The 26,274-nt window shown below is 35.0% G+C and overlaps 1 protein-coding gene across 3 annotated transcripts; it reads left to right on the forward strand.

Moving 5' to 3' along the window:
• Window positions 1-364: 364 nt before the first annotated feature.
• Window positions 365-24,798, forward strand: Lman1 (lectin, mannose binding 1). Of its 3 annotated transcripts, none has more exons than XM_076837002.1 (14): window positions 365-614; window positions 4,107-4,261; window positions 4,343-4,450; window positions 5,190-5,251; window positions 6,437-6,536; window positions 10,190-10,313; window positions 11,575-11,633; window positions 12,028-12,160; window positions 13,549-13,742; window positions 13,859-13,929; window positions 19,837-19,987; window positions 21,003-21,124; window positions 21,396-21,458; window positions 24,755-24,798. In XM_076837002.1, exons 1-13 carry the CDS (start codon window positions 377-379, stop codon window positions 21,430-21,432), a joined length of 1,554 nt encoding a protein of 517 aa, XP_076693117.1. In that variant the 5' UTR covers window positions 365-376; the 3' UTR covers window positions 21,433-21,458; window positions 24,755-24,798. The 3 variants fall into 3 exon arrangements, with proteins under 3 accessions (XP_076693117.1, XP_076693116.1, XP_076693118.1); XM_076837001.1 differs by lacking the exon at window positions 24,755-24,798 and adding an exon at window positions 24,093-24,645; XM_076837003.1 differs by lacking the exon at window positions 24,755-24,798 and adding an exon at window positions 24,093-24,645 and having other exon boundaries at window positions 13,552-13,742.
• The last annotated feature ends 1,476 nt before the right edge of the window (window positions 24,799-26,274 follow it).

Consider the following 26,274-nt stretch of genomic DNA (forward strand, 5'->3'; position numbering starts at 1 on the left):
TCTTCCAATACCGGTTTATCATAGGCTGAGGCCGCCCTGAGATCATCTAAGCAGTGGGAGAAAGCCTCCTGCAGGCAGGCATCCTTCGGCTCCGCCAGCATCAGACGCGGCTGGCAGGGAAAATGAGTCTCCCCGAGGCGCCGAGCTCGCGGACCTAGCTGCTTCCAGGCCCCGCCCACTCCCAGGCCCCGCCCCCTTATTCCCGCCCACTGATGCTCCGGGCCGGGAGGCCGAGTGGATAGGGGTGGCCGGGGGCGGAGCTCACCCCTTGCCTTACGGGTCTCCCAGGCTCCGCCAATCAGCGAGCGCCCTGTTGGCCATTGCAGTCTCCCGCGCCCCTCCCTCTCCCGCCGGCCTCTGCGTCCCAGAATCCAAGATGGCGGGATCCAGGCGAAGGGGTCCCCAGGCCAGAGCCTTGCCGCTTCTCTGCGCCCTGCTGCTGTCACTCAGTCGCTTCGTCCGGGGCGACGGCATGGGAGGCGACCCCGCGGCCGCTGGTGCTGCGGACACCCCGGCTGTGATGCCACATCGCCGTTTCGAGTACAAATACAGCTTCAAGGGGCCGCACCTGGTGCAGAGCGATGGGACCGTGCCCTTCTGGGCCCACGCGGGGAGTAAGCCCGGGAAGGGGGCGGGAGGCCCGGGTCCCCTCTCCGCCTTCCGCCTCCTCCTTTCACCTTCTCTCCGCGGATACCCTGGTGTGGTGAGGGTCCCTTTCCAGCTGTTGCACACCGTATGCGCTGTGGTGGGGAACCTCTCTGCAACCCCAGGTTCCTCAGGCCTGCAAGTTCCCCCGCCAGCCTCCGAGAGCCTTCACAGCATTCTGTCCACTCTCTTCCACCTCATGACTTCTTTGATCTCCTCGGTACTATCCGTTTGATCTAGAGGTGTTTTGTTACTTCCTTCCACATCCCAGCCCTCAAACTCACTTTTAGGTGTCATGTTTCGCCCAGATGCCACGTCTCTAGGGGACACGTTCCCCACCCACAGCCATCCCAACCTGAGACCTGTTTCATCAGCCTCCTTTCTCCTGCTTACTTTTCTCCAGTGTTGTTAGCAATGGTTAATGCTCAGGTTTGTACTCAATGCCATTTGAAGACTCCAGAGAATACAAAGATTGGTTTTAAAGTAATTTTTAAGTTTTTGCATGTCAGAAGACGTTATTAAGCTGTTATACCTACACCTTTGCCTCTCTTACTGACTTTGGTGTGGTCTTTGATCTTTGCATTATGTAACTTTATAGTCATACTCATGCTTTATTTAGTAGTAGAAGATTTTATTGTATTGATTATTTCTGAACCTGGCTAAGAATAGCATTATATCTTATCCTTTTAAGAAAAAAAAATAGAAGTTCTGCTTCAAGTTTTATTCACCTTGTTTGGCCCTCTTATCGATAAGAGAGTCTTGTTAGAGCATATCTGCAGGTTCTAGTGCTGATGTGTCACTGCTGACTAAGGAATCAATCCTACCACTTGGCATGTCATAACCTCTGTTCAGTGACCATCAGATACACCCTTTAAAACAAGTGGCCAATGCCTTTTGATGACATGAAAACTCTGGCAGTTTGAATTCCATCTGAATGTGTGATTAAGCAATCATTTATATAAGGCTTGTATACATCCTTCTAGGTTATCCAGTGCTTGAAATAAAATTTTTCATTTCTAGAAAGTAAGTACTAAATAGAAAGCACTCTTTTGGAAAGGGCCATTACCTGCAAATTAATATGTAATTATATGGTATAAATTTCAATTTGATTTAATGACCAAGTCATCAAGTGTTTGAATCCGAGTGCAATTATGTTGTTAACTCAGCAGTTATATATTATGAGCCCATTAGGCAAAAGGATAATGGTGGGCAATTGTTATCAAGATAGCATCATTGTTGATACACAAAGATGATGCAGATTACACTAAACACAAGGTTTTGGATCTTTTGCTTTCAGCGTTTTAGGGAGAAGAGGAATGATGATTAATTTTTCAGTAGTAATGGATTTGTTCATACTTTTTCACTTTTGCGCCTCTCCATTATCTGCCTGCTTTTCTCTCTCCCGTATCCTCAAATTAGGAATGCTAATCAACTATCAAAGTTAGTTACTTTGACTTTCTTTATAGAGCCGTAACCTATTAATCTGGTGTGATGCAGAAATTCAGGATAATGTACCTTAATGCATTTAAATTGTTTGTGTAGACTATATTTGAAATAGATTAGTATTTTAAAAGTGACTTAATCTGTGTACTGACCCTGGGAGTTACTGCTATGGATGTCCCTTGCTTGCACTACTACTCTAATTTTTATAGTCTTATTGTTCTCTTTCTGCCATTGTTCATCCCCCCTCCCCATTTTCATTTGGCCCTGCAATCCATTATGTAAGACAAAAAGTAGAGAGATTTTAGGATCTCATTTAAACAATGTTTAGCCCTAATTTAAGATAAAATCTATCATGTTTGTCTTTCTTAGTTCTAATGTCCTTTTGTACTGCTGGTACACATGGGTCCATAAGGGCAAAAAAAAAAAAATGATACTTTGTAACTATAGCTCTCAAATCTCTTTTCACCTTCATTTTTCCGATTTGCTCCTTAGTAGATAAGACAGGTGTTATCTGTTTTACATATGGAAAAACTGATGTTCAAAAAGGTAAAGTTTCTTGGAAAAGGTTACATAGCTGGTATCTATAGAATTGAACTCAAATCTAGGTATTCTGATTATCTGTCCAGTACTCTTTCTGGTGCCTTCCTCTCAACCATTCAGTGTTTGAAAATGATGATGACAAAAGTGAGTGATCATACTGAAGCATCTCAACTTTACTTTTTTTTCAGTTTTTCCTACCTATAAAGTGATATTATAGTTTTATTTCCCAGCATAAATAATAGTTTAATATCTGAAAGGTTATGCAGAACTTTTCAAATTTTAGGCCTAATCATGCTTTGATAATTATCTAATTCAAGAATGGGAGGATTGAAATACGTATAAGCATACCTCATTTTATTGCATTTTGCATATATTGTGTTTTTTTACAAAACAAAGATATGTGACAGTCCTATTTCCAGCAAGTCTGTTGGCTCCATTTTTTTTTAAACAGCTTAGATGATCATTAGCTTTTTTAATAATGTTACTTTTTAATTAAGGTACGTACTTTTTTTAGATATTATGCTCTCATACATCTAATAGACTAGAGTGTACTGTCAATATAACTTTTATATTGACACTGGGAAACAAAAAAAAATGTGTAAAAACTGCTTTATTGCAGTGGTTTGGAACCAAATCGGCAGTATCTCCAAGGTATGCCTGTATGTGCACTTTTATAACCCCTTATATGCCTCTGAGGTTGTTAGAGAGATGAAATAACTTACCTAAGATTAACCTGCTAGTTAGTGGCGGAGCTAGCACTTCAGCTCAGACTGGAAGTGCAAACCATTTCTTTGGGGATCACCATTTTCTCTCAGAATCTGCCAAAGCCTGGCTTACTGAATTGAAATTTAGTTGACTTTCTTCCTTGAAAAATGCATATATGCAGAATATTTTGCATATAACTTTTGGGGTGTTTATGGAAGTGATCAAGCTCAGCCCCTTCATTTTACAGGTGAACATATGGTGAACCCAAGAGAGTAAGAGAATTTATTTGTTCAAAGTCCCAGCTGTACTGAGACTAGGAACAAGTCTCTTGATTCCTAGTGGTATGTTCTTTTCAAAATGTTTAAGACTTTTTAACATTTGTAAACCAATAAATAAATATGTTGCACAGTTTTTTAAAAAAATATTTGCAGATTTTTGAGGTATTTAAAAAATATTATGAGAATCAAATAGGTAGTTTGCCTTTTAAGTCACAATTTCCTTCCTCTTGCCGTGGAATATTAAATGTATTGTTATAGGTTTATTTTATTTTATTTTTACTTTTACAGAGATACTTTAGTGTTCCAAAGATAAAAGAGGCATTAGGCCTAAAGTTTCAAAGTTGAAACTGTTAATATGAAATTATTTCTTAATAAAATTATTGTTCAGCTTACTAAGTTAAAATTAGTTTTTTAAATATGTAGTAGTTTGGTGATGATGTGTTGAATTTTATCTAATTATAATTTAAAGCTTTTCTTCCCTTGTTTCTGCTGTAGATGCTATTGCAAGTTCAGATCAAATTCGAATAGCACCATCTTTAAAAAGCCAAAGAGGGTCAGTGTGGACAAAGACAAAAGCAGCCTTTGAGAACTGGGAATTGGAGGTGACATTTCGAGTGACTGGAAGAGGTCGAATTGGAGCCGATGGCCTAGTAAGATCATTTCTGTTACTTAGAAAATTAATATAAATGCACACACTGCTGACCTAATGGTTCCCTATTATGTATTTTCAGGCAGTTTGGTATACAGAAAATCAAGGCTTGGAGGGCCCTGTGTTTGGATCAGCCGATATGTGGAATGGCGTTGGAATATTTTTTGATTCTTTTGACAATGATGGAAAGGTATATTTATTTTAAAAGCAGTTACCGACTTTGTTATATCTGCTAGCAAAGTTAGATTATGAGAAATATACCTTATTTGACACTCATGAGTTTAATTGTAGCAAACTTGGCAGGTGATATTTTAAATATGGTAATTAGTCTTTAATTTAGCAACTGAGTATTTAGCAACTGAGCTATACAGATACAATTTTTCATAAACCAGATGGAGGTCATAATGGAGCCTTAGAACTTTGCAGTGACTGCCTTCCCCACCACCCCTGTAATGTGCTTAATAATATTGATGGATAAGCCTGAAACATTAAATGTAGGCAGTGAAACCAGTTGTGTTTAGAAGACTTTTGAAAGTTTGCTCTCATCACAGTGTTCATGTGCATGACTTATTGCTAGCTCATGTAACATCTTTTCATGTCAATCTCTCTTTTTGATCAGACCAGTTTTTCTGATGATCTCTCCTAAAACAGTTAAGAAAAAATGTACTTACATATTGTAAACATTAACTGTGGTTTAGCAGTAGCCTTAAGATTACTGACATTCTCTTTAGCTGTTTTTTTCTTCCCTGACTTTCAATGATCCCTATTAGCAATTCAAAGAACTTTAATATTTCCTTGAATGCCAAGGCCATATTATTTTAAAATTTTGAGTTCTAGGATTTTAGAGATATAAGAGACTTCATAGTATAAGAATGATCTAGAATTTTTTATTAAGGCCTTTAAAACAAATGCATTCTCTTTATTTTTAGAAAAATAATCCTGCTATAGTTATCGTAGGCAACAATGGACAAATCCATTATGACCATCAAAAGTAAGTGTATGATCTTACAATGTTTCTCATTTTAGCTTCTCTTCAGAAATTGCATGAAAAATATTGTTTCATATCCTGAATACTTTGCAATTAAGATTATCCTTTTTCTTTCAATGTCATTTTGTAACTTAGTGAATGGATCTTATTTTAATTTGACTGTGTCCCAACCCATTAGTCCCAAGTTTTCACATCTGAATATCTTAATGAAATTGACATAGGTACATTAAAATAGGTTGGAATAATAATCTAGAGTTTATATACATTATATAATTGAAATTATTATAATTATATAGTTATAATTATTACATAATTATATTGCATATAATATAATTATATAATATTTATGTGCTTATAGGTGTTCCACATCTGGAACAATGAAACCAATTGGGTTAAAATTGTTTCTATGAACCACATCGTATGTTAAACTTAAAATATATATTTATTTAACCTAAAATTATATTATACTATATTTTTGAAGGTTTATAGAATCTTCCTGGCTTTCACTAGTCTTACTTTTTCAGCTTTATTAGTTTTAAAACTAAAGTTGAGCCTTGACCAAACTAATGAATACACAATTTATGCCACTTCATTCATTCTAAATATTGTGGGTTACAAAGGATCTGAATGTTCAGTGTATTTATAATGTATGTGAACTAGGAATGTACATTTTTTATTTTCACATATTTGTTATACAGGAATTACCTCTTAGTCAGTGAACTGCGAGAAACATTACTTATCCTTGCTGTAGTCTGCTATTTCCTGCCTTAGTGATTTTCAACCCTGGTAGTTCATCACCGCTCTCTCTGGAGCTATCTAAAGTAGAGGTACCTGGACATTCTCCTTTCTATTCTACTTTAGTTCATTTCTGGTGGAGTCTATGGATCTGCATTTTTAAAAGCTCTATAAGGAATTTGGATTCTGCTCTATGGTAGAGGTCCTCTGTCCTAGCCTCATACAGAATGGTGTATCTCTCCTTGCTGTCAGCACATAATAGCATTAGTTCTCATGACACTCAAAGTTCTGGCAGGAAAAAATTTGTGCCACCTTTGTATCCTCTAAATAAATAAAAAGTTGAAATAAGTATCCTAAGATTTTATCATAACTTGATATTATTTTAATCTTCCTGAATTTTTAAATATTGAAAAGCTTTCTAAGTTTCTTTTTTTCCTTTCTCTCACACTCTAGTGATGGTGCCACGCAAGCCCTAGCAAGTTGTCAGAGGGACTTTCGCAATAAACCCTATCCTGTTCGGGCAAAGATTGTATATTACCAGAAAACTCTGACAGTAAGTCGTAGTAATCAAATGAATAATGTTCTAGTATGACTTTTCTTCTTGAATTTTTTTTGAATTGATTGAAATTAAATGGACTTAAATGTGGATATTGTTTATGTGCTGATCAGTGTTACTCTAAGAGAACAGACATGGCTTCAGAGCTTGGTATATGTAGGCATCTATTTTAAGAACTTGCCAGCAGGTTTCCATTTGGTCAGTAGGCATTTGAGCACCATGCTCTATGTGACATGATATATGTATATATGCTAGTCTTTAGGAAGTAGGAGTAAGACAAAGGTCATTCTCCCCAGAAAGCTTATAGTCTAATGCTGGAGACACATGTAGCATTAGCATGCTATATAACAAAGACTACAACGCACCACCATTGAGGAATTGTAGGAGTGAAATTCTGTAACTCTGATGTGGGATTGGGGAAGGTCAAAAATAGCTTCTCAGAGTTAAGCTACATTTTAAAGCAGGAGCAGGAAGTTTGGGGTAGGGTGTGTGTGTGTGTCTTCTAGGCACAGAAAGCAGTCACAGGGCCTTGAGAGAAATTGAAATATTTGAGACAGAGTTTGCTTTGACTTATAGAGGAGACCTGGGGGAAGCAAGTTTGAAAGTTTGGCAGTTATATGCCTTGCACAGGGTGTCCTGTAGTTTATCCTGTAAAGAACTTTTAAGAAAGTTCAGTTTTAAGCAGAAAGTGAAATGATCAGATTTACAATTTTGAAAGATGACTTAGGTCCTAGTATTCTTAAAGGATAAACCAATTTTGACTACTTGACTCTGAAAAGTTCCAAGCCTGTGCTTTGTACTTTATGTGCAGTTTTTAAAATAGCCCTGTGGCATATGCATCTCCATCTTAAATGAAATTGAATATAGGAGATTTTGAATAATTTCAATATTATCATACTGAATAACTCAGAGAACTCTGATGTAAACCCAGCTCCATCTTAACTGCAAGACTCCACTTGTGGTCTGCACCAAGGTGGTGCCAAAGGGAAGGCAAAGGAGAGATGAGGAGCAGGTGGAGACTATAGGACTAACTTAGTTCAGTTTGCTAGGGGTTGAGGTACAAATAGAGTTGTAGAGTGAAAGATAGTTCCTGAATGTCTGCCCATTAGACAACTAATTGGTACCATTTCCTAGCAAAGTAGCAGTTATCTTTGTTTGTGTTTGGGGAAAAATGGAAATGAGAGAGTTGGTACATGGTTTAATTATAGCTAAATTGAATATAGCATAAAACATAGATAGCTGTATCCAATGGGCAGTTCTGATAACTAAGATCATCAATGCATTGTAAACTTTGCTTTTTAAAGATGTTATCATTATCTTTTGTGAACTTTTCCTAAATCATGAGCTAGCCTTAAACTCCTATGTACGAAACACTGAAAATTAGCTCTTTGGAGAAAAATAAATTACAGGTATGTGGAATTGAACCTAGGGTTTCATGGATGCTAGGCAAGTGCTCTGCCATTGAACCACACTCCCAGCCCTTTGGAAAACCATATTGGCTGTAAGAGATCTCATTATAGAGGATATGTCCAGGGTATTAGGCTGGACATAGGTTTCACTATAATTACTATTCATTCTGTACAGTTTCATTAGGGTCATCACTAAGTCACACTTACCTTCATATGGATAAAGCTCAGACAGCAGATATTCACTTGGTGAGTAGATGCTAACTTAAGATCTCAGGGAGGCTGCCTGCATGATTCTACACAATCTATACAATGAGGGGCCCACCAGCAGTTCCTGCAGAGTGTACTACTTCCCCCCAAAATTTCCTAGTAAGATGAGATTGGGCATTGCTATATGTATTAGCATATTTAAAATTCCTTCATAAAGAAAGGATAAATAAATAAACCTTTAATAAGCCTCACATTCTGCGGACTTATTTGGCCCTGGAATTCTTTGTTGCCTAATATCTACAGATGACTGTAGGCTGGTGTTTGAAGTTACATGCTACAGAACATGCTGGACATGCTGGACTCCTAATGCAGCTTATTGGGTCTAGCCTGTGAGCGTTTGCTCAGCCTGTTCCTTCCAGTGATGTTCTCTCCTTTTCTCTGTACTTGACCGACCATACTCAGCTTTGAACATACTGCCTCAGATCCCTTTTCCACAGATTTCCCAAACATCAGCTTATAATGATATATTTCCCCTAAACTCTTAAGGTTTTATTTATTTATTTATTTTAGTGCTTTTTTGGTCTTTGATGAAATGTGCTGTCTTGAATTGCTAGTTAACTCTATGTTATATCTTTTCTTACCAATATGGTTATAACCTCAAGCAGGCATTTTATCCTATGATTCTCAAAATCATTAATATTGTGCCCATGTTAGGTACTCGAGAAATGTTTAAGTTAGTATTTGCACCTCAGCTTGTCCCAGTTGTTTTGACATTGGAGGGAAAAGAAAAAGATATTGCAAGCATGAAGTGTGTGTTCTGGCATTAATTATGAACACATAGTACGTGGGCTTTACAATCCCGGTCCTGATGGTCCTCCTAACTCATAGTACAATGAATATGTTATACCCTTTAAAAAAAATAAGAACAAGACAATAAAGACGAGTTGCAAATGATATAAACTGAAACAGGATTGTTTCTAATAAAAAGAAACAAATATTAATATTAGTTAACTATATGGCCAGTGATCTTTAAAATTAATTTTAACTAGTTTTTAGTCCACATATTTTTATATTACATTACATAGAGAATAACCTTTTCTATTGATGGATATTTTATTCTTTTTCTGAAAATTTGGACAGAGTTCTATAACATTTCACCTGTGCGATTTAACCTTAATTGTCTGTGACAAAACTTTGACTCTAGAAGTAGTGATACAGGTGCCCTTGGTCCATGCCATCGACCTACTCCTTTTGTGGCCACTCCAATTTCAGTGGCTATCTTTTGGGGTAGGGCTAGTGATGGGGTTGTTAGGAATGAAGAGGTGAAACCACAACTTGACTGGGTTGATGGGAAGAGTGTTCATGTGTCTACTGGATCCCTATGCTTTCATAGAATTCCAAGATTCTCTTAAGAAATTTAGGGTCGTTACTTCAAATATACATCCTACTGAGAAGAAACTTGGATGTCCTTTTAGAGACTTCTGTTACTTTTGCTGTTTCTGCTAACCTATAACAGCCCAATTACTTCACTTACATAATAAAGAAGAGCTCACTACTTGTTGAAGCAATCTATTTAATTCTCTATGAGGTATAGTTAAACTTGCACACTTAACCTATTTGGTTTTAGCTCTGTCACTGGGGTTTCAGAACAAATATGATCTCTCTTCTGAATAAACCATACAAAGAGAATATTTTTTTAAAGAGCAAGTGAGCCATATTTCATTTTAGAAAATTTGAATGAAAAATTATCAAAATTTTCACATTTTAATCATTTGACACAGTAGGTAAAAAACAAATGGAATATCTTATTGTATGATAATATTAAGTAAGTGAGGTTATTTAAAATTACCCTTTATAATAGTGAAAGGAAGCAAATTTTTAATTAATTAATTTATTTGTTTGTTTATTTATTTATTTATGGTGTTGTGGATTGAACCCAGGGCCTTGAAGGAAGCAAAGTTGAACAAATTGACTATCTGTAGATCATTTTACACTGTCCATTGTAAAAGCTATAGCTGTAGTATGTCTTTCTAGGTAATGATCAATAATGGCTTTACACCAAATAGAAATGATTATGAATTTTGCGCCAAAGTAGAAAATATGGTGATCCCTCCACAAGGGTATTTTGGAATATCTGCTGCAACGGGAGGTCTTGCAGGTAAAACATGCTATCTTTTTAATATTGAAAGTTAGTGAATTGAGTTTTATTGGTAATAATATATTTTGGAGATATGTAAACTTGTTTGCATGTAACCTTTTAAGACTATTTGAAGCCTTCCCATAGTCTACTGTGTGTCTTTGGCTCTGTTGGGACAGCTCTCATTGTTTTATAAGTGTACAGTTGGCTAGGGATGCAGACAGGTATCCAACTTACAGCATTAGTTTGGGTACTGTTTTACAGCAAAGGAAACATATTTAAATTTGAAGCTATAAAAGGTTAATTGTCATATGTTTTAGGACCCAAAGTGTTGTCACATCATATATAAGTGAATTTGGCAATCTGAGGAAATTTTATTTGGGGACCAAACTTTATACCAAGATTCAGTGATCATTTTTTCTCTTGTGTGGTAATAAATGAAGTTACTCCACATTAACCTAATTTTGTGTTTATATGGCACATTGTAGTTTTAAATACTTTTCAAATGTATGGATCGTTCTATGCAACCCAGGGAGGGCGGAAAGAGAGACCACATTTTTCCTATTTTTAGATGAATTTGTCAAATCTTATGTGAAAGGTTCTGAAGATCACATGGCCTATAATGGTTAGCCCAAGAAGGTCTGATTCCTGCCCTTTTAGACCACATGATTTCTGTTCAAGTTTCTCAGTGTACTGTGAAGAATCACAGTTTTCTGGATTGAATGTGCCTGCAACTCTCGATTTCCATGAGTGGTAGAAAACATGAAGACTGCTGCACACTGTAGATAATTGTTCTACTCTGTGGATGTAACTAACCAGGGCAACCTGCTGAGTCTCTGCTTTCAGCTTAAACAGCTTGACATTAATTCGATTTTATGTGATTTTAGATAAAACATAAAGTTATTTGTGGCTTCCAGGTGAGTAAAATAATATGAAAGGCAATAACCAATACATGTGATGAAATAGACTCAGAGACAGTTAGGTATAGGAAATATATTAACAGGATTTTGTCTATTTGTTTATTGTTTATTCCTTACTAGACATTTGTTAAGCATCTGTTATATATTACAATTGTTAAATGTTGTGATTTAGGGTTTAAGAAAGTGAATTTGGATTACTTTTAATGTAAATCTTTCAGATTAATTTTTACCCTTAAGGTCACAGAGAACCATTGCCTTTATCAAATTACAGCTTATTTATCATTATTTTAAAAGCAATAAATATAAATTCACAGCTATAAAAATAATATATTATGGATTTTTTTTTTTTTTTTAATTTGTAGATGACCATGATGTTCTTTCTTTTCTGACTTTCCAATTGACTGAGCCTGGAAAGGAGCCAGTGAGTACATATATTTGTTTTTCAATTTTCAGTGGTTATGCCTCATGGCTGAAAACTTGGGAAGACTGACCTTCCTGCTGTATGATCATGTACAAGTTACTTAACCTCTCTAGTATATATATTTTTATTGGCAGAACAGATGTTTGTCCTGGCCACTTCATGATGTAAGGATTAAAAGAGACAGTATACTTAGAGCAAGTAGTAGTGGTTATTGTTATTTTTGTTGTTAATATTAGTAGCAAGAGTGAAGGTTTTTTCAATAAAAAGGAATAACCATTTTATGTTAACCTTTCAGCTGGTGGTAGAATAGTGAACATAAGAAAAAGAATATATATTGAAATGTCTCACAGGTTCTCTTATCTTTTTTATGATTTATTCTTAAACTCCAATAAAGCCTACACCAGATAAAGAAATTTCAGAAAAAGAAAAAGAAAAGTATCAGGAGGAATTTGAGCACTTTCAACAAGAATTGGACAAAAAAAAAGAGGAATTCCAGAAGGATCACCCCGACCTTCAGGGACAGCCTGGTGAGTGGTGGCAAAGCTGACATCCATGGTGGCTGTAAATTGGATGCATGATTCCATGTGTTTCCTATCTCACTCCCTGCTCTCTGACCTAGCAAGTTCTAAGTAATTTTTTGGAAACAATTTATGAGCAAATCTTCAGTCCTCAAAGAGTTGAAAGACCTAAAAGTGAGACCTTATCTTAGTAAAGTGTCAGTAATGAATGCCACAGTTGTATGGATGAATCCTACACAACTAGTGCTTGAGCTCCATGGGGCAGGGATTACACTTATTATGTTCTCTAAACCTAAAAAGTAACCTAGAACATTACTGTGCTAGTGAGGCTCAGCAGGTATTTGCTAAATGAAATCATCCAAGGTTTATGTCTCTCCTTTTAGCGGTACTATGTTTACCTTTTTAGCATAGAGGTAATACTTAAAAACTATCAAAACTATTGTCAGAATAATGTGAAATGATATCTAATCCACTTCTCTCCTTACTACTAATAGAATCCTGGACTTGAATATTTAGTTTTTTAAAGTACTATTCTAGGGCTGGGGATGTGGCTCAAGCGGTAGTGCGCTCGCCTGGGATGTGGCTCAAGCGGTAGTGCGCTCGCCTGGCATGTGCGGGGCACTGGGTTTGAGCCTCAGTACCACATAAAAATAAAATAAAGATGTTGTGTCCAACAAAAACTAACAAATAAATAAATAAATAAATAAAGTACTATTCTAAGCCAATGTAATTCAGATCTTGCTTATTAAACTAATAATGTCAAAAATATAATGTTAAGACTGGTTTTTATCACCTGGTTTTACCTGTGCACATAAACAATCACTGCTGTATTTAAAGCCTGTGGCAAACATTTAACACTGTGTAGTGTAGTGATCACCAGTGTCATCCAGACTTGAAGAAGATAAAAATGAAGCATAAACGTCTTTCTTTTAAGTATGTGAAAAGTGTAGTTAGTGAATTTTGAAAAATGTTTCCACCTACTTAACTATCACCCAGTATATTTTTTTCACTTTAGAAAGTTCCCTGGTGCCTCCTTCACATCAAAATCCCTCTCCACAGAGCCCATCACCATTTTGATTTCTGTCACCCTACATTAGTTCTGCCTATTCAAACGGACAGAATTATACAATATATATGAAAGAAAAAATTACTTTTAAATGACAAATTTAAATGGAATTTATAAATGTTCAACCACTAGAAATGGCAAAAAACAAATAGTAAGAGTCATAATTAAATTGATTATTTACACATTTTCTCTTTGAAAGATTATACTACTATGCTGGAAATGTTTTAATTTTGGTGTCTGTTTACCCTTTGTTTGGTTACAGTATTTTAGTGATCACCTATATATAAGTATATATAGGTGATTCTAATTTTAATTCATAATTACTTTGCAGCAGATGAAATATTTGAGAGTGTAGGAGATCGTGAGCTAAGACAAATCTTTGAAGGACAGAATCGTATTCATCTTGAAATCAAGCAGCTGAACCGACAATTAGATATGATTCTTGATGAACAGAGAAGATATGTCTCTTCACTGACAGAAGAAATCTCTAAGAGAGGATCAGGGATCCCAGGGCAGCATGGGCAGGTGAGCTTTCGGAACATGCAAATATGCCTTATTTTGCCTCTCTTGGATTAGAGTAGAAAAGAAAGGCTATCAAAATGAGTATTATTGAGCTAGCTGACCATCTTTTTCTCTTCCAGATCACTCAACCAGAATTGGATACTGTTGTGAAAACTCAGCATGAGATTCTGAGACAAGTAAATGAAATGAAGTAAGTGCATCAAAGTCGTGTTTCAATGTTAAGTGGTATCTTTATCCTAGTGAAGGTTATGCATGCATGCACTGTGTTATTATGAGGAATCAATCACATTCTTGATTCATTTTATAAATAGGGGACTATAAACATAAGAATTTTTAATGGTGCAGCCAATTTGGAAAGCACAGAGATTCCTTGGAAAGCTGGGAATGGAACCACCATTTGACCCAGCTATTCCTCTTCTCAGACTATACCCAAAGGACCTAAAAACAGCATACTACAAGGACACAACCACATCAATGTTTATAGCAGCACAATTCACAATAGCTAAACTGTGGAGCCAACCTAGATGCCCTTCAATGGATGAATGGATTAAAAAAAAAGTGGCATTTATACACATGGAATATTACTCAGCAATAAAAAATAACAAGATCATGGCATTTTCAGGGAAATGGATAGCATTAAAGCAGATTATGCTAAGTGAACTTAGCCAATACCAAAAAAAGAAATGCTGGATGTCTTCTCTGATATAAGGGGGGTGACTCAAAATGGGGTGGGGAGGAAGAGCATGGGAAGAAGATTACCCCGAGATAGGGAAGAGGGGTGAGAGGGAAAGGGAGGGAGAAGGGGAATTGCATGGATGGTGGAAGGAGACCCTCATCATTATACAAAATACATCTATGAAGATGTGAAAAAAAAAAAAGAAGTAAAAGAATTTCTTTCCTTTTCATGAAAAAGAAGACTCAAACATAATAGAATGCATGTTTAGGCATTATGTTCATAGACTTTTTTTTTTTCTTACTTTTGCTTTGTTTGTTGTTTTTTTAACACCTAATATATGTTTGTTTTCACATTATCAAAATTATTTCACCTCTATCCAAGAAATGCTGTGATATAAATTAGTGAAAATTTTGGAAGCTAGAGAGGAAAAAAGAAAAGAAAAGTGGGAGAATCTCAATAAAATCAACGGAAAATCAATAAAATAGAGGAAAGGGACCAAAGGGAGGGAGGACAGGAAGGAAAGGGGAAGTATTTCAAAATGATATTGGCCAAATTATATTGTTGTATTGTGTGCATGTATGAATATATAACCACAAATCTCACCATTATGTATCATTATGTAATTATGTGCATTACACAATGACAATACACAATAAAATATGGAAAAAACCCCAGAAATTTAGCAGCATGAAATTATATCAGTTTTAAATAATAAAAAAAAAAAGAATTTTTGATATTTAGATCTATAAACATCTAAATTTTTAATAGTTTTAAGCTGGAAAAAAATATTTAATGTCTTTAGAAAAGCTATCTTGACAGAGTCAGGTGTGTGCTTGTATGTAGAAAATATTAAAAGAATATGGAATGTGACATATAGCAATTCTATGAGAAATACTAGGGAATGAGCATGTTTAGCATTGTAGGACTATAATATAAATTAATTGGATGCAGGTATTTTTTTTTTAATGGCATGAAAACATTTTAAAGGAAATAATGTGTAACAGCCTCTTTTTCATTCTTATCTTGTACTCTAAGAGAGACTAGACAAAGAGCAGAGTGTTGAATGATAAATTTCTGATGAGAATGATTTACTTATGCAGAGGATTAACATTTCTCAATTCCTTGAGCAGAGAAAACAAGCCAGAGTTTCACGTTTCCATAAGCTAATGCTTTAGAGCACTATCCTGACCAGTATAATCCTTGACAAACAAGAATGTCAAGGTATATTATTTAGGATTAGGAAATTAAACTGGATTAAACAGAAGGTGATGTTCCTGACATCTAAAGATGAAAACCACTCAACTTATAACTGAAAATTTGTATTTCTTTAATTCTGTTTTTTGGCACTTAAAAATTTTTTCATATTGTGAACTCATGATTGCCAACTGAATAGTTGAGCTATTCAGATAGTTTAGCTAAATGAATAGAGTTCTTTTGAAAATGAACTTGATCATGTAACATAACATTTGAATTTTTTTATTTTCATCTGTTTTAGACTTCAAATGCTGCAAAAATAGTACACAAAATTTCCATAAAAATCTTTTACCCATCTTCCCCTAATGTTGACATCTTATATGACCACAGTATAATTGTCATAACCAGGAAATTAACATTGATAAAATACAATCAATTAAACTAATGACTTATTCAGACCCCCTCCCCCCCAGGGATATATCCTTCCAGGGAAATATTACTTTCTCTTTCTTCCTTGCTATCTCTCTTCAGTCCTTTCTCCCTTTCTTTCAAACCTTTTCCCAGTGTCTCTGTTGATAAGCAATTACATTAGTTTCTGGTTTATTCTTCCTGTTTTTCTTTTGCACATGTGTATTTTCTTAAGTCTTCATACTCTAGAAACCCTTGTGCTTTGTTTGTTTCACTTAGCAGTAGTATTAAAGCACCTTAAAGTTTAAGTAGTGGTTAGGAATTCCTTAGGATATTTGATAGTCCTTACAAACTCCTGCTTACTAGTGGAGAACAAATGTCATACATGCAATATATTAACCAAAACTGACCTCAAATTTTGAATTGATCCTATAGAGCTTTTTCTTTGGAATTAAGGTTCAGGAAAAATGTGAAGAGATAGGAAATATTTGTCTTTTATGGAAAGGAAGATTTGTGTCTTTATAAAGGATTTTCATGTTCCCATAAAGTCATAATTTTTTTTTTTTTTTTTTCTGTAGAGGTCTTAGAAAGCATGTAGTTCAGCCTCCTTTCTGTAGCATTGAACTTTTTCCCATTTCTTCATCTAAAACTTTTTCCTTTCAAGATTTCTAGCATACTGCTCATTCTTTGGCCTCTCTGCTTCCATTTAGTTTTCTTCATGTGTTGATCTTCTTTCCAACATCTCTTAAAAGATGTTTTCTCTGGGTTTCTGTCCTCTTTTCACTTGAATTCTGCCTCATAGACCCCTCCTCATTCTTTAATACTCTGCTCTAGGTGCCCAGGAAAGTTCAACACATCTTTATTTGCAGAGCTGTAGTTTTTTCTAAGATGTTGCTCTCCTGCAAGACTGTTGATCTCAGCAGGGCAGGAATTACATTTTTCTCACACAGTTTATTTCCCTAAAAATTGGCTGGCTCATAACATGTACCAAATAAATGTTAGCAGAATCACAGGCAAACAAATGAATGATTGAACGAGAGAACATTAAGAGACTCAGTTTTTGTATATTAAAAAGACATTTCTATGTAAGCAAGTTCATACTTCTGGGAAGCAATATTCTTAAATGGAGTTATGTAAGAAATTTATATTACATGGGAGGTTTTAGTCTTGGTAAGTATTTCAAGTGTATTAAAATATAATCCTTAATTGGTGTTTTAATGGAAAAGCTTAGCCTCATGAATTTTCTTGAGCACTTGTGCCATGGAAATAAATTTTAATCAATATATGACATTGATTCAGAAAGCACTTGAGATATTTTATAGCTAGTTTTAAAGTCTTCATTGCTTCTTTAAGTCAAATACAGTTTTTTAAAACTTAACATTTAGTCTGACATAACTATGCTATTTCTAATTAATTCTGAGATTTGAGTCTCTTCTTTTTGCTTTCTTCTAGTAGAGCTCTTCTTTTTAAATTAAATTTTATTCCAGGGAAATGAGTGGGATAACTTTGTATTTATTCATCCAAATTGAACCATAATTGCAGACACTGGTAGGAAATCAGAGACATAAAACTCATTCTCAGGGGGCTTATGCTGATCCATCTGTGCAGGTCCAAAGTAGGAAAGTCTCCATGTGGGAGGATTGACTGTGTTTGTTAGGAAAGGATCCAGGGGAGAATGTAGAGGAAAGGTAACCTATAGTGGAGGGATTTTACCAGAAAGAACATCCAGAGGCTTAAAGGGAAAGGATATTTTTCAAGGAATGGCTAGAGCCAAGACAGGTAAAAAGGAGTAGTGGGAGATAAAATCTGAGCAATAAATAGCAAACAGTATAGAGACACTTGGGTTTTAGATTTTGTGGCCACTTTCGAACATCCACAGAAATACAGTAGTACAGTGAATATCTGTGTATCCATCAGTCAGCTTCAACAGTTGCCAGTTGTATTTTATTTACCTCACAAAAGAAATTTCCAGACTTGAAGATAATTTGTAATATAAGTGTTAATATATACCTTTTTAAGTGCTTAGTAGGTAAAATAATGATATTTTCAGGTAAATTTATTTCCTTATTAATAAAAAGCCTGTTATATTTCTACAATTTTTAAAGAAAAATGTTTGTAATTTCTTACTATCATGCTTACAGATTCATATTGAAAGGGCATACTCAGTGGTAGAACTCCTTATTTTACGTATGAATAGTGGAATCACATCTTGCATTAAATTATATTCTGAAGTCAGTATGTTAAGACAAAATGTTGCATGAAGTCAGAATTACCCTTCAAAATAATATCATGTTGGAGAATATCACACCATCTCAGCATACCAACCAGTTTTTCCTTTATATTTGGAACAAATAGATTCTTTGGTTGGCTTCTAGTTGAAGCACTAGTTTGTATAGGGGCCATCTGGTAGAACTGCAAGGAGAAAACAATAGTTGGATTTGTGTTTGGGGTTACAGAGTCCCCTGGGATTCTAAGATTTACCAGAAGTATTCGCAGAACTCAGAAAAACTGTTATACTCATGGTTATAGTTTAATACAACTTTTGTTGTACCTTTTTAGGTATTAAGCAAAATAGCAAAGAAAAAAGGTGCAGAGAGTTGAGTCCAGGAGAAAGAGGCTCCAGATTCTGGTTGTCCTCTGCTAGTGTTCTCACAGATGGTACAGATGGTCCCCAATTTAAATTTTTCAGTTTTACCATTATACAAAAGTGATACACATACAATAGAAATTGCACTTCAAATTTTCAAATTTGATCTTTTCCCAGTCTAACAATGTGTGGGATAATACTTAGTTGCAATACTAGACAGCAGCATCTAACCACAGACCCTATCAGCCCATGTAGTCATGAGGGTAAACAACCAGTACTCTATAGTGTGCTGGGTTGGCTAAGCAATGATGTACTGTTACTTAGTTGTACTAAATGCACTTTTAACTTATATTTTCATTTTATAAGGGGTTTGTCAGACTGTAAATTTCGAAAGTCAAGGATCTTCTATACTTAATTCTCCCAACGGCAATGTGTGACAAACAATATGTGCCAAGTGCTGCCATCTAGGGAAGCTTACCCAAGCCTTGGCATCTAGGATTTTTATTGGAGGTCAGTCATTATAAATGGAGCACCCATGTAGCTGACCACAAACACTCTGTCATCAGTTTCTTTATGACTGTAGGCAAATAAAAACAGAATTCTCATAAATCAGAGTTTGCATAAACTGGCCAGGCCCAATACCCCAGAAAAATAACTCTTTATTGGGCAGCATATTCCAGGTGCTTATAGAGATGACCTGATCAAGGGCAATCCTGAAAAACTTTAGAATGCATAGGATTTGCAGAGTTCAGGTCTGCTTAATCCTTTGCTGTAAAACATTGAAAACACTGGGAAGATTTCTTATAATTTATTAAGAGTAACTAATATCTATTATATTATTCATAATTTAACCTTTATTTTATTTATTTATTTTTATGTGGTGCTGAAGATCAAACTCAGTGCCTCACATTCCACCATGGAGCTACAATCCCAGCCCACGTTGCTGGTTTTAATATAGATTATTTGGTAGTACTCTCTATGTATTATTTTTAGGTGGCCTTTAGTGAAGAATAAAACCGTATTATTAAGCTGTAGTTTTATAAATCATTTTCTAGTTTTGAAGACAATTCCGAGTTTAAATACTTTCTTTACCTTTTTTTTTTTTTGTGTGTGTGTGTGTATGTGTATGTGATCTGATTATTACTTTTTGAAATAACCATTTGAAATCTGTGACTGAAAAAGTCAATCATCTTTATAGTGATTTCATTATATAAAGAGATTTTCTGTTTCAGGAATTCCATGAGTGAAACTGTCAGACTGGTCAGTGGGATACAGCACCCCAGTTCTGCAGGAGGAGTCTATGAGACCACACAGCACTTCATGGACATCAAGGAGCACCTGCACATAGTGAAGAGGGACATAGACAACTTAGTACAGCGAAATGTAATAACTTTGTTTCTTTTTCTGTAACTGTTATAGACTTCCTTAGAAAAGGAAGAATGCATGGTCTACTTTTATTCTACTGAAAATATTTTAACATTAGTTAGTGTTAATACCTTTTGGTTTTTTTTTTGGGGGGGGCGGGTACTGGGGCTATACCACTGAGCTAAATTCCCAACCCTTTTAATTAATTTTATTTTGAGACAGGTCTCACTAAGTTGCTTAGACTGGCCTCCAACCTGTGATCATCCCATCATGCGCAGCTAGCTGAAGTTCATTTTTATTATTCAGGGTAGAATTGGTCCATGTCTTTCAAATTTCTATATATTTTGATTTCTTTGTTAAGTTTTATATGTAGGATTTACATTATCATTCAATGAAAATATTCTCTGATTACCATTTTAGTATCTTCTCTGATCCATGGCTAAGGCCAAGGATGGTTTGGGTAATATATATGTCCTGAAGAACTGTGCTGGGTAGATGTAACTATATCAAGAACAATACATATGGAAATAGGAAGAGAAATGTTTTTTAGAACAGTAGTGAGTAATATTGAATGCTGTGAGATTGAAGAGAATGATGGTAAGTAAGAGCTATTATGTTTGTAGTTTATTGGCAGGATAACTGTGCCATTTATTTTCTGAACTGAAACACTTTTGAAAGTGAAGGGGGGGCTATTGGTAAACACACTAGTGCAGCAAGTGTGCACTGAAAGTGTCCAGGGGAATGTGGTTTGTATTACTTCTCATCTCTAAAACTTTCAAAATTATCATCATCCTTAGTGAAGACAAGAGCCAGAAGGCAATGTGATAAGGTAGAAACCATCTCATGTCAATTACTCTTAAAATTTTTTTCATTTTTAAATTAAAAAAAAAAAAAAAAGGAAAAGTTGAAGTGATAGAAGATATTTCTAGGGATGAATTAATCAAAATACTTGTTTGTATAATAAACCACGAGTTTTATAAAGTTTCATGTATGTCTTTTTCCATGCTACTAATTTGACTAATTATAATTATAGCCGTCCAATGAAAGATCAAAATGCCCAGAACTACCACCATTTCCATCATGTTTATCGACAGTTCACTTCATCGTATTTGTAATTGTACAGACACTGCTGTTCATTGGTTACATCATGTATAGGTGAGTCTCCATGAAATTTGACATAATTATTTTCTGTGTTTAATTTGAAATACTATATGAAGTTATATATACCCATAATGCAACTTTCAGATACAAAGCAAATATTATTTCTAGTCTATTTCAGTTCACATTTGGAGTACATACATAGAATATATGCTTATCTTAATGTATTTTATATTTCAAAGGCATCGATATTTTAAGCAGTCCTGTTTCTTTCCAAAGTTTAATGTGAAGAACTTCTTTCAGTTTTTTCTTTTTTTTTTTTTTGTAGGACTCAGCAAGAAGCAGCTGCCAAAAAATTCTTTTGACCACCATTTTCATGTGTGTACATCATGTATGTATGTACAAAATGTCTTTTTGAGGGACTTTTAAGTATTTAAATTACTTCATAGTCTAAATTATTAAATTTTATATAAAATAAAACATTGTTTAAACATTGATTTTTTTTCGGTAAGAATAAACCTTAAAGATAACCACATGTAAATTTATTCATAGTACATAAATCTGTTTAAATTTCAGTGAACTGGTTAGTAGAATGTAGCCACTGAATAAAATATTGACAAGAGGATAAATACTAGAAAATAAAAAATAGAAAAAATAGAAAATGGATATGAGTGTAACCCACTAAGTCTTTAATATGGAGAGGCTTATTTATTTAACATAAACACACTTGTCCTCTTGCCTCCCAGAATATGGGTCTAAGTAACAGCTCTTCATCGTATTTTGTCACCAAAATCTTAAAGGTTGGAATTTCCTAAACTAAGACCTGGCTTTGCAGTTCTTTAATCTTAATATAGCTCCCTCTGGAATCAAAGAGTGTTTTGTCTCAGAGCTTTATGATGTGGTTAATAAGCTTCAGAATGTTTAATGAAATGTTTTTCCTCTCTGATTATCAATGCTACATCTCACCGTTAAAGAAAATTTTAGGGAAAAATTAAGAGCTGCATTTTGCCTAAAAAGTCACTTAGATGAAAACATTCCTCTGATAATAGTTTTTAATGGTTATTTTGCCTGGTGATGTATTCATTTCAGGATGGCCCATATTCTTGAGTGTCTTCATTCAATATTATAAAAAATAATTTTTTTGTACTTATATTTTTAATTTAAGGAATTTATTTCTCATTTTGTCCAACGTAATTCAGCTCAGATTGCATGTTTTAAGAATATTTTGAGTTCACAAAACCTACCACTACACTGTGGTTTACATTACTCTGTGTAACCCAGGATTTGTTACTCCTTGTGTACTCTTACATTACGGAGGCTTAATTTAGAAGCAGTTTTAAGATTTTTGAGGGCAAAAATTGAAAAATAGAGCAAAATACTTCTGATTTCTTCCTTTTAATGCCAGAACTAAGGATGTTGTAAAGCACTTGTTAGTAAACTTAACCATGAAATGTTAGACTGGAAGGAGATTTTATAGTCTTTGTACATAGTTCTGGGTATTAGAGAAACCATCTGTAAATGACATTTTATAAATACAGATTTAATTTTTGTTTTCACACCTGATGTAGACTTACTTTTGCTTGCTTCAAAATACTCTTTTACCTAAAGTGATTTGATTCTCTTTCCTTTGCCATAGGATTGAGAGTAATACTGTTTTATAAAATAGTACTATTGAATTCTTCCAAGCCTTCCCAAGATTCCTCTCAAATGTCATTTACAGATTGGGCTAATGAACTTAAAATTTCTATAAAGAACTGTGCAGTATAGCAGTACCTAACTAGACCGTGTGTGCGAACAGTCTTGGATTGCTTCTTGTGTAAGTGTTTATCCTAGAACACAGAAAGAGAATAACTAATGACGACTCACTCTACTTCGGTCACTTCAACGTTGAAAAAGTTCCTCTCACATTTCTCCTTTGTGTTAACATTTTGAAATTCATGTTTCGGAGACATCATCATCACAGAATTTATTCATATTCCATGAAAAAAAAATAATTACCCTCAGAAGAATATCTTGTAGACTGTGGAACTTGGGAAATCCTCTTGAGATAAAGGCTGCCAAGTCCAGTATTTTTTAAAGCCCATGGTTACATGTGCCTGAACATTAAAGAAATACAGGATCTATGCAGTATACACTTTTCAGGTTAGAATTCAAGGGGAATTCTTCTGATTGTTCCTAATACTAGTGGAGATGAAAGAGAATGAGCATGAATTTTTTCTTATTGATTTAACTTGCTTGAAAATCAGTAAAATAGTTCATGTAGGACATTTATCTTATTATTTAAAATTTGTTTTCCTCAAAATCATCAAGTAGCTCATTTTTTAACAAAGTGTTTCGGTCTGTGGAAAAATCAATCACTGCCATAATTTTTTCATTTTTGTACTATTATGTATAATTGAATTTAGTCACTTCTCTCACACCAGCAAGTATTTTACAGGTGCCTTGGATTAAAACAAAATTTATTTAAAATTTTTAATGTAAGTTGTTGTGTTTTTGATGCCATTTTTAAAAAGAAAATGCAATTACATAATGGCTGATGCCCTTATTTAATATACTTATTTGTATTCCAATTGTTTGAATGTTTTATTCAGCTTGAAACTTTACCATGAAGTCACAATAACCAATGTTCTGTTATGTATTAAAGGCATATTAGTGTTTCTTAAAGTATAGTCCATGAACCAGTCTGGGTCATGGAGTGCTTGTTTAAAATACAGATTTCAGGGCCCCATTCCAAGTCACCTGTATTAAAACTCAGGGGTGGGAGGGCTTCAGAGTATCAGTGTTCAACAAGCATCTCAGATGATTCTGAGCACACTAATGGTTGAGAACCACTAAAATGGAGAGTGAAAAATAGGTCTTTTGTTGGCTTAATGCTGAGTTGAGAGCATAATATTTTTTTATTATCAATGAAATTATTAGCATATGTGCACTGATTCTTTTATATGTAAAATTTACTTAATGTTTCTTTTACTAAAATTCTTGGTTCATTAGTGACTACAAACTAAATCCAGGTTATTACTTGTAGCTCTTGGTACTTTGGTGGCAGCTTATGTTCAGATCCTGGTCAAGCCATGGAAACTCCCATCTTGAAGCCTGCCAGCTAAAGCCCTTGCTTTCTTGTTGTGATTGTGCTGATGTTTCATCTCAGACAACTGTACTTTTTGATAACGTGGGGAAAACAGAAATTACTTGAATAAGGGATTGCCTGCCCTGCCACTTTGCAGAGATGTGGTCTTTGTAAAGAACATAAAGCAGTTGTGAATATTAAGATGTGATTATCTTTCCCTGTCCATGTATTTGTCAAAGGGAGATAGTGAACAAATTATTATATTGGGGATTTTTTTTATTTATAAGATCTAGTGTAAAATCAGCTCTTGCAACTTTTTAGATCTGTATGTTGCCTGTTTAATATATTTCTTTTATGATATTACTTAAAAACTTAAAAGGATTTTCTATCCACTGTCAATTTCAATTGGATAACATTTTGTCAAGTTTTTTTTTTTCCTGATTGTTATTTTATGCTAGCTGGAATTTAAAAAATGACACTGACCTTATTCAAATAAAGAAATATTTTAGTAGTTTGCTATTTTCTTCATTGATCTCAGGTAATAAGTAGCTTTTCGTTTTCCAAATAAGCTCTGATCTGCAATAGAACTTCATTTATCTGTCATCTGTGCTTTGTCTTAGGTGACCTGCCTCCTGTGGCGTCAACAAATGAAAGGGAAACTGGAGAAAGTAGAAATGACATTTGTTAAATATTTACTCTTGCTGGTAATGAAAAGTACATATTAAAACAATATATTTGATGTTTTCACCTTCAATAACCAAATGCTGACAAAAGTATAGTTAAGCTGGAACTCTTTGTTGTTATTAGTTACTGGCAATTTTTTAAATCTTTTTTTTTCCCCCAAATACTATTAACCTAGTGAAACTGGGTTTGAGTCTTGGCTCTGCAACTTGCTAGAGGTGGTTTTCAGTATCATCATAATCTTACATGGTCATTAGCATTGTAAAAGAGATTTCAAAAAGTAACATACTGAGTTAATGGATCCCTTTCCTCTATAAACATAAAGAAATGCTAGATAAAAGATTTAAATACATAGATGAGTATGAAAGAAATTAGAATTTAAAGGGAGCTTGCTAGGGGTAAGGATAGCAAAAACTAAACTATATAAGCTCTGATACTGTGGTTGGAGAATATGTTCAGTTGGAGCTTAAGGGATGTGATTTGGGGCCTGGAAAACCCATTAGGTTTGAGCTAAAATGCTCAGATAAAGTTAGGACCCTGGCAAGTTGCTCCTTCAGTGGAAGTGGGCTAACAGAACCTTACACCCTGATGACAAGAGAAAACATAACAATTGTCTCTCCCTGGGGTTCTGGATAGGGAACAAAATTCTCTGTAAGAAATTAAAGACCCAGCCTCATGCTTTATGCCACTGTAGCATCCAAGGCAAGTTGCTCCTTCAGTGGAAGTGGGCTAACAGAACCTTACACCCTGATGACAAGAGAAAACATAACAATTGTCTCTCCCTGGGGTTCTGGATAGGGAACAAAATTCTCTGTAAGAAATTAAAGACCCAGCCTCATGCTTTATGCCACTGTAGCATCCAAATGACCTGCATGGTGTGGAATTTTCCAAGCCAAAACTAAATTAGTTCTGGTCTGGTAAATTCCAGGAGGAGGCAAAACAAAAGCACTCTTTAGCAATAATTCCACAACAAAAGCACATCAAACAACCCGGAACATCTAATCCTAACTGAAATGAGCTCTAAAAATCATACACCAAACAAGAAAAATGTGAAAGAAATATTAAATAGAAAACTTGGCACCTCCAAGAATCTGGGGTAACAGTGACAAAGAAAACCAATATGTAGGGGCTGGGGATGTGGCTCAAGCGGTAGTGTGCTCGCCTGGCATGCGTGTGGCTCAGGTTCGATCCTCAGCACCACATACAAAGATGTTGTGTCTGCCGAGAACTAAAAAATAAATATTAAAATTTTCTCTCTCCCTCTCTCTCTCCCTCTCTCTTTAGAAAAGAAAAGAAAACCAATATGTACACTGTAAATGACTTTAAAATACTTGAGTTTATTTAGACTAGAAATTATAAGGAAGGAAGGGAACACTGAAAAGAAGTAAGAGTAAGAAGTTATCTGGTAGTTAATTTAAATACTCAGAGAACTTAAATATGGGCAGAAGGATTAAATTGG

Source organism: Callospermophilus lateralis, chromosome 17 (genome assembly GCF_048772815.1).
Source record: "Callospermophilus lateralis isolate mCalLat2 chromosome 17, mCalLat2.hap1, whole genome shotgun sequence".
Lineage (NCBI taxonomy): Eukaryota > Metazoa > Chordata > Mammalia > Rodentia > Sciuridae > Callospermophilus > Callospermophilus lateralis.

Excerpts from the sequence above, each read along its gene's own strand:
- Lman1 (XM_076837002.1), top strand. The coding sequence starts at position 377 with ATGGCGGGATCCAGGCGAAGGGGTCCCCAGGCCAGAGCCTTGCCGCTT. Across the intron at positions 6,537-10,189 it reads ATTACCAGAAAACTCTGACA|GTAATGATCAATAATGGCTT; the intron begins GTAAGTCGTAGT and ends ATGTCTTTCTAG. Across the intron at positions 13,930-19,836 it reads AGACAAGTAAATGAAATGAA|GAATTCCATGAGTGAAACTG; the intron begins GTAAGTGCATCA and ends TTTCTGTTTCAG.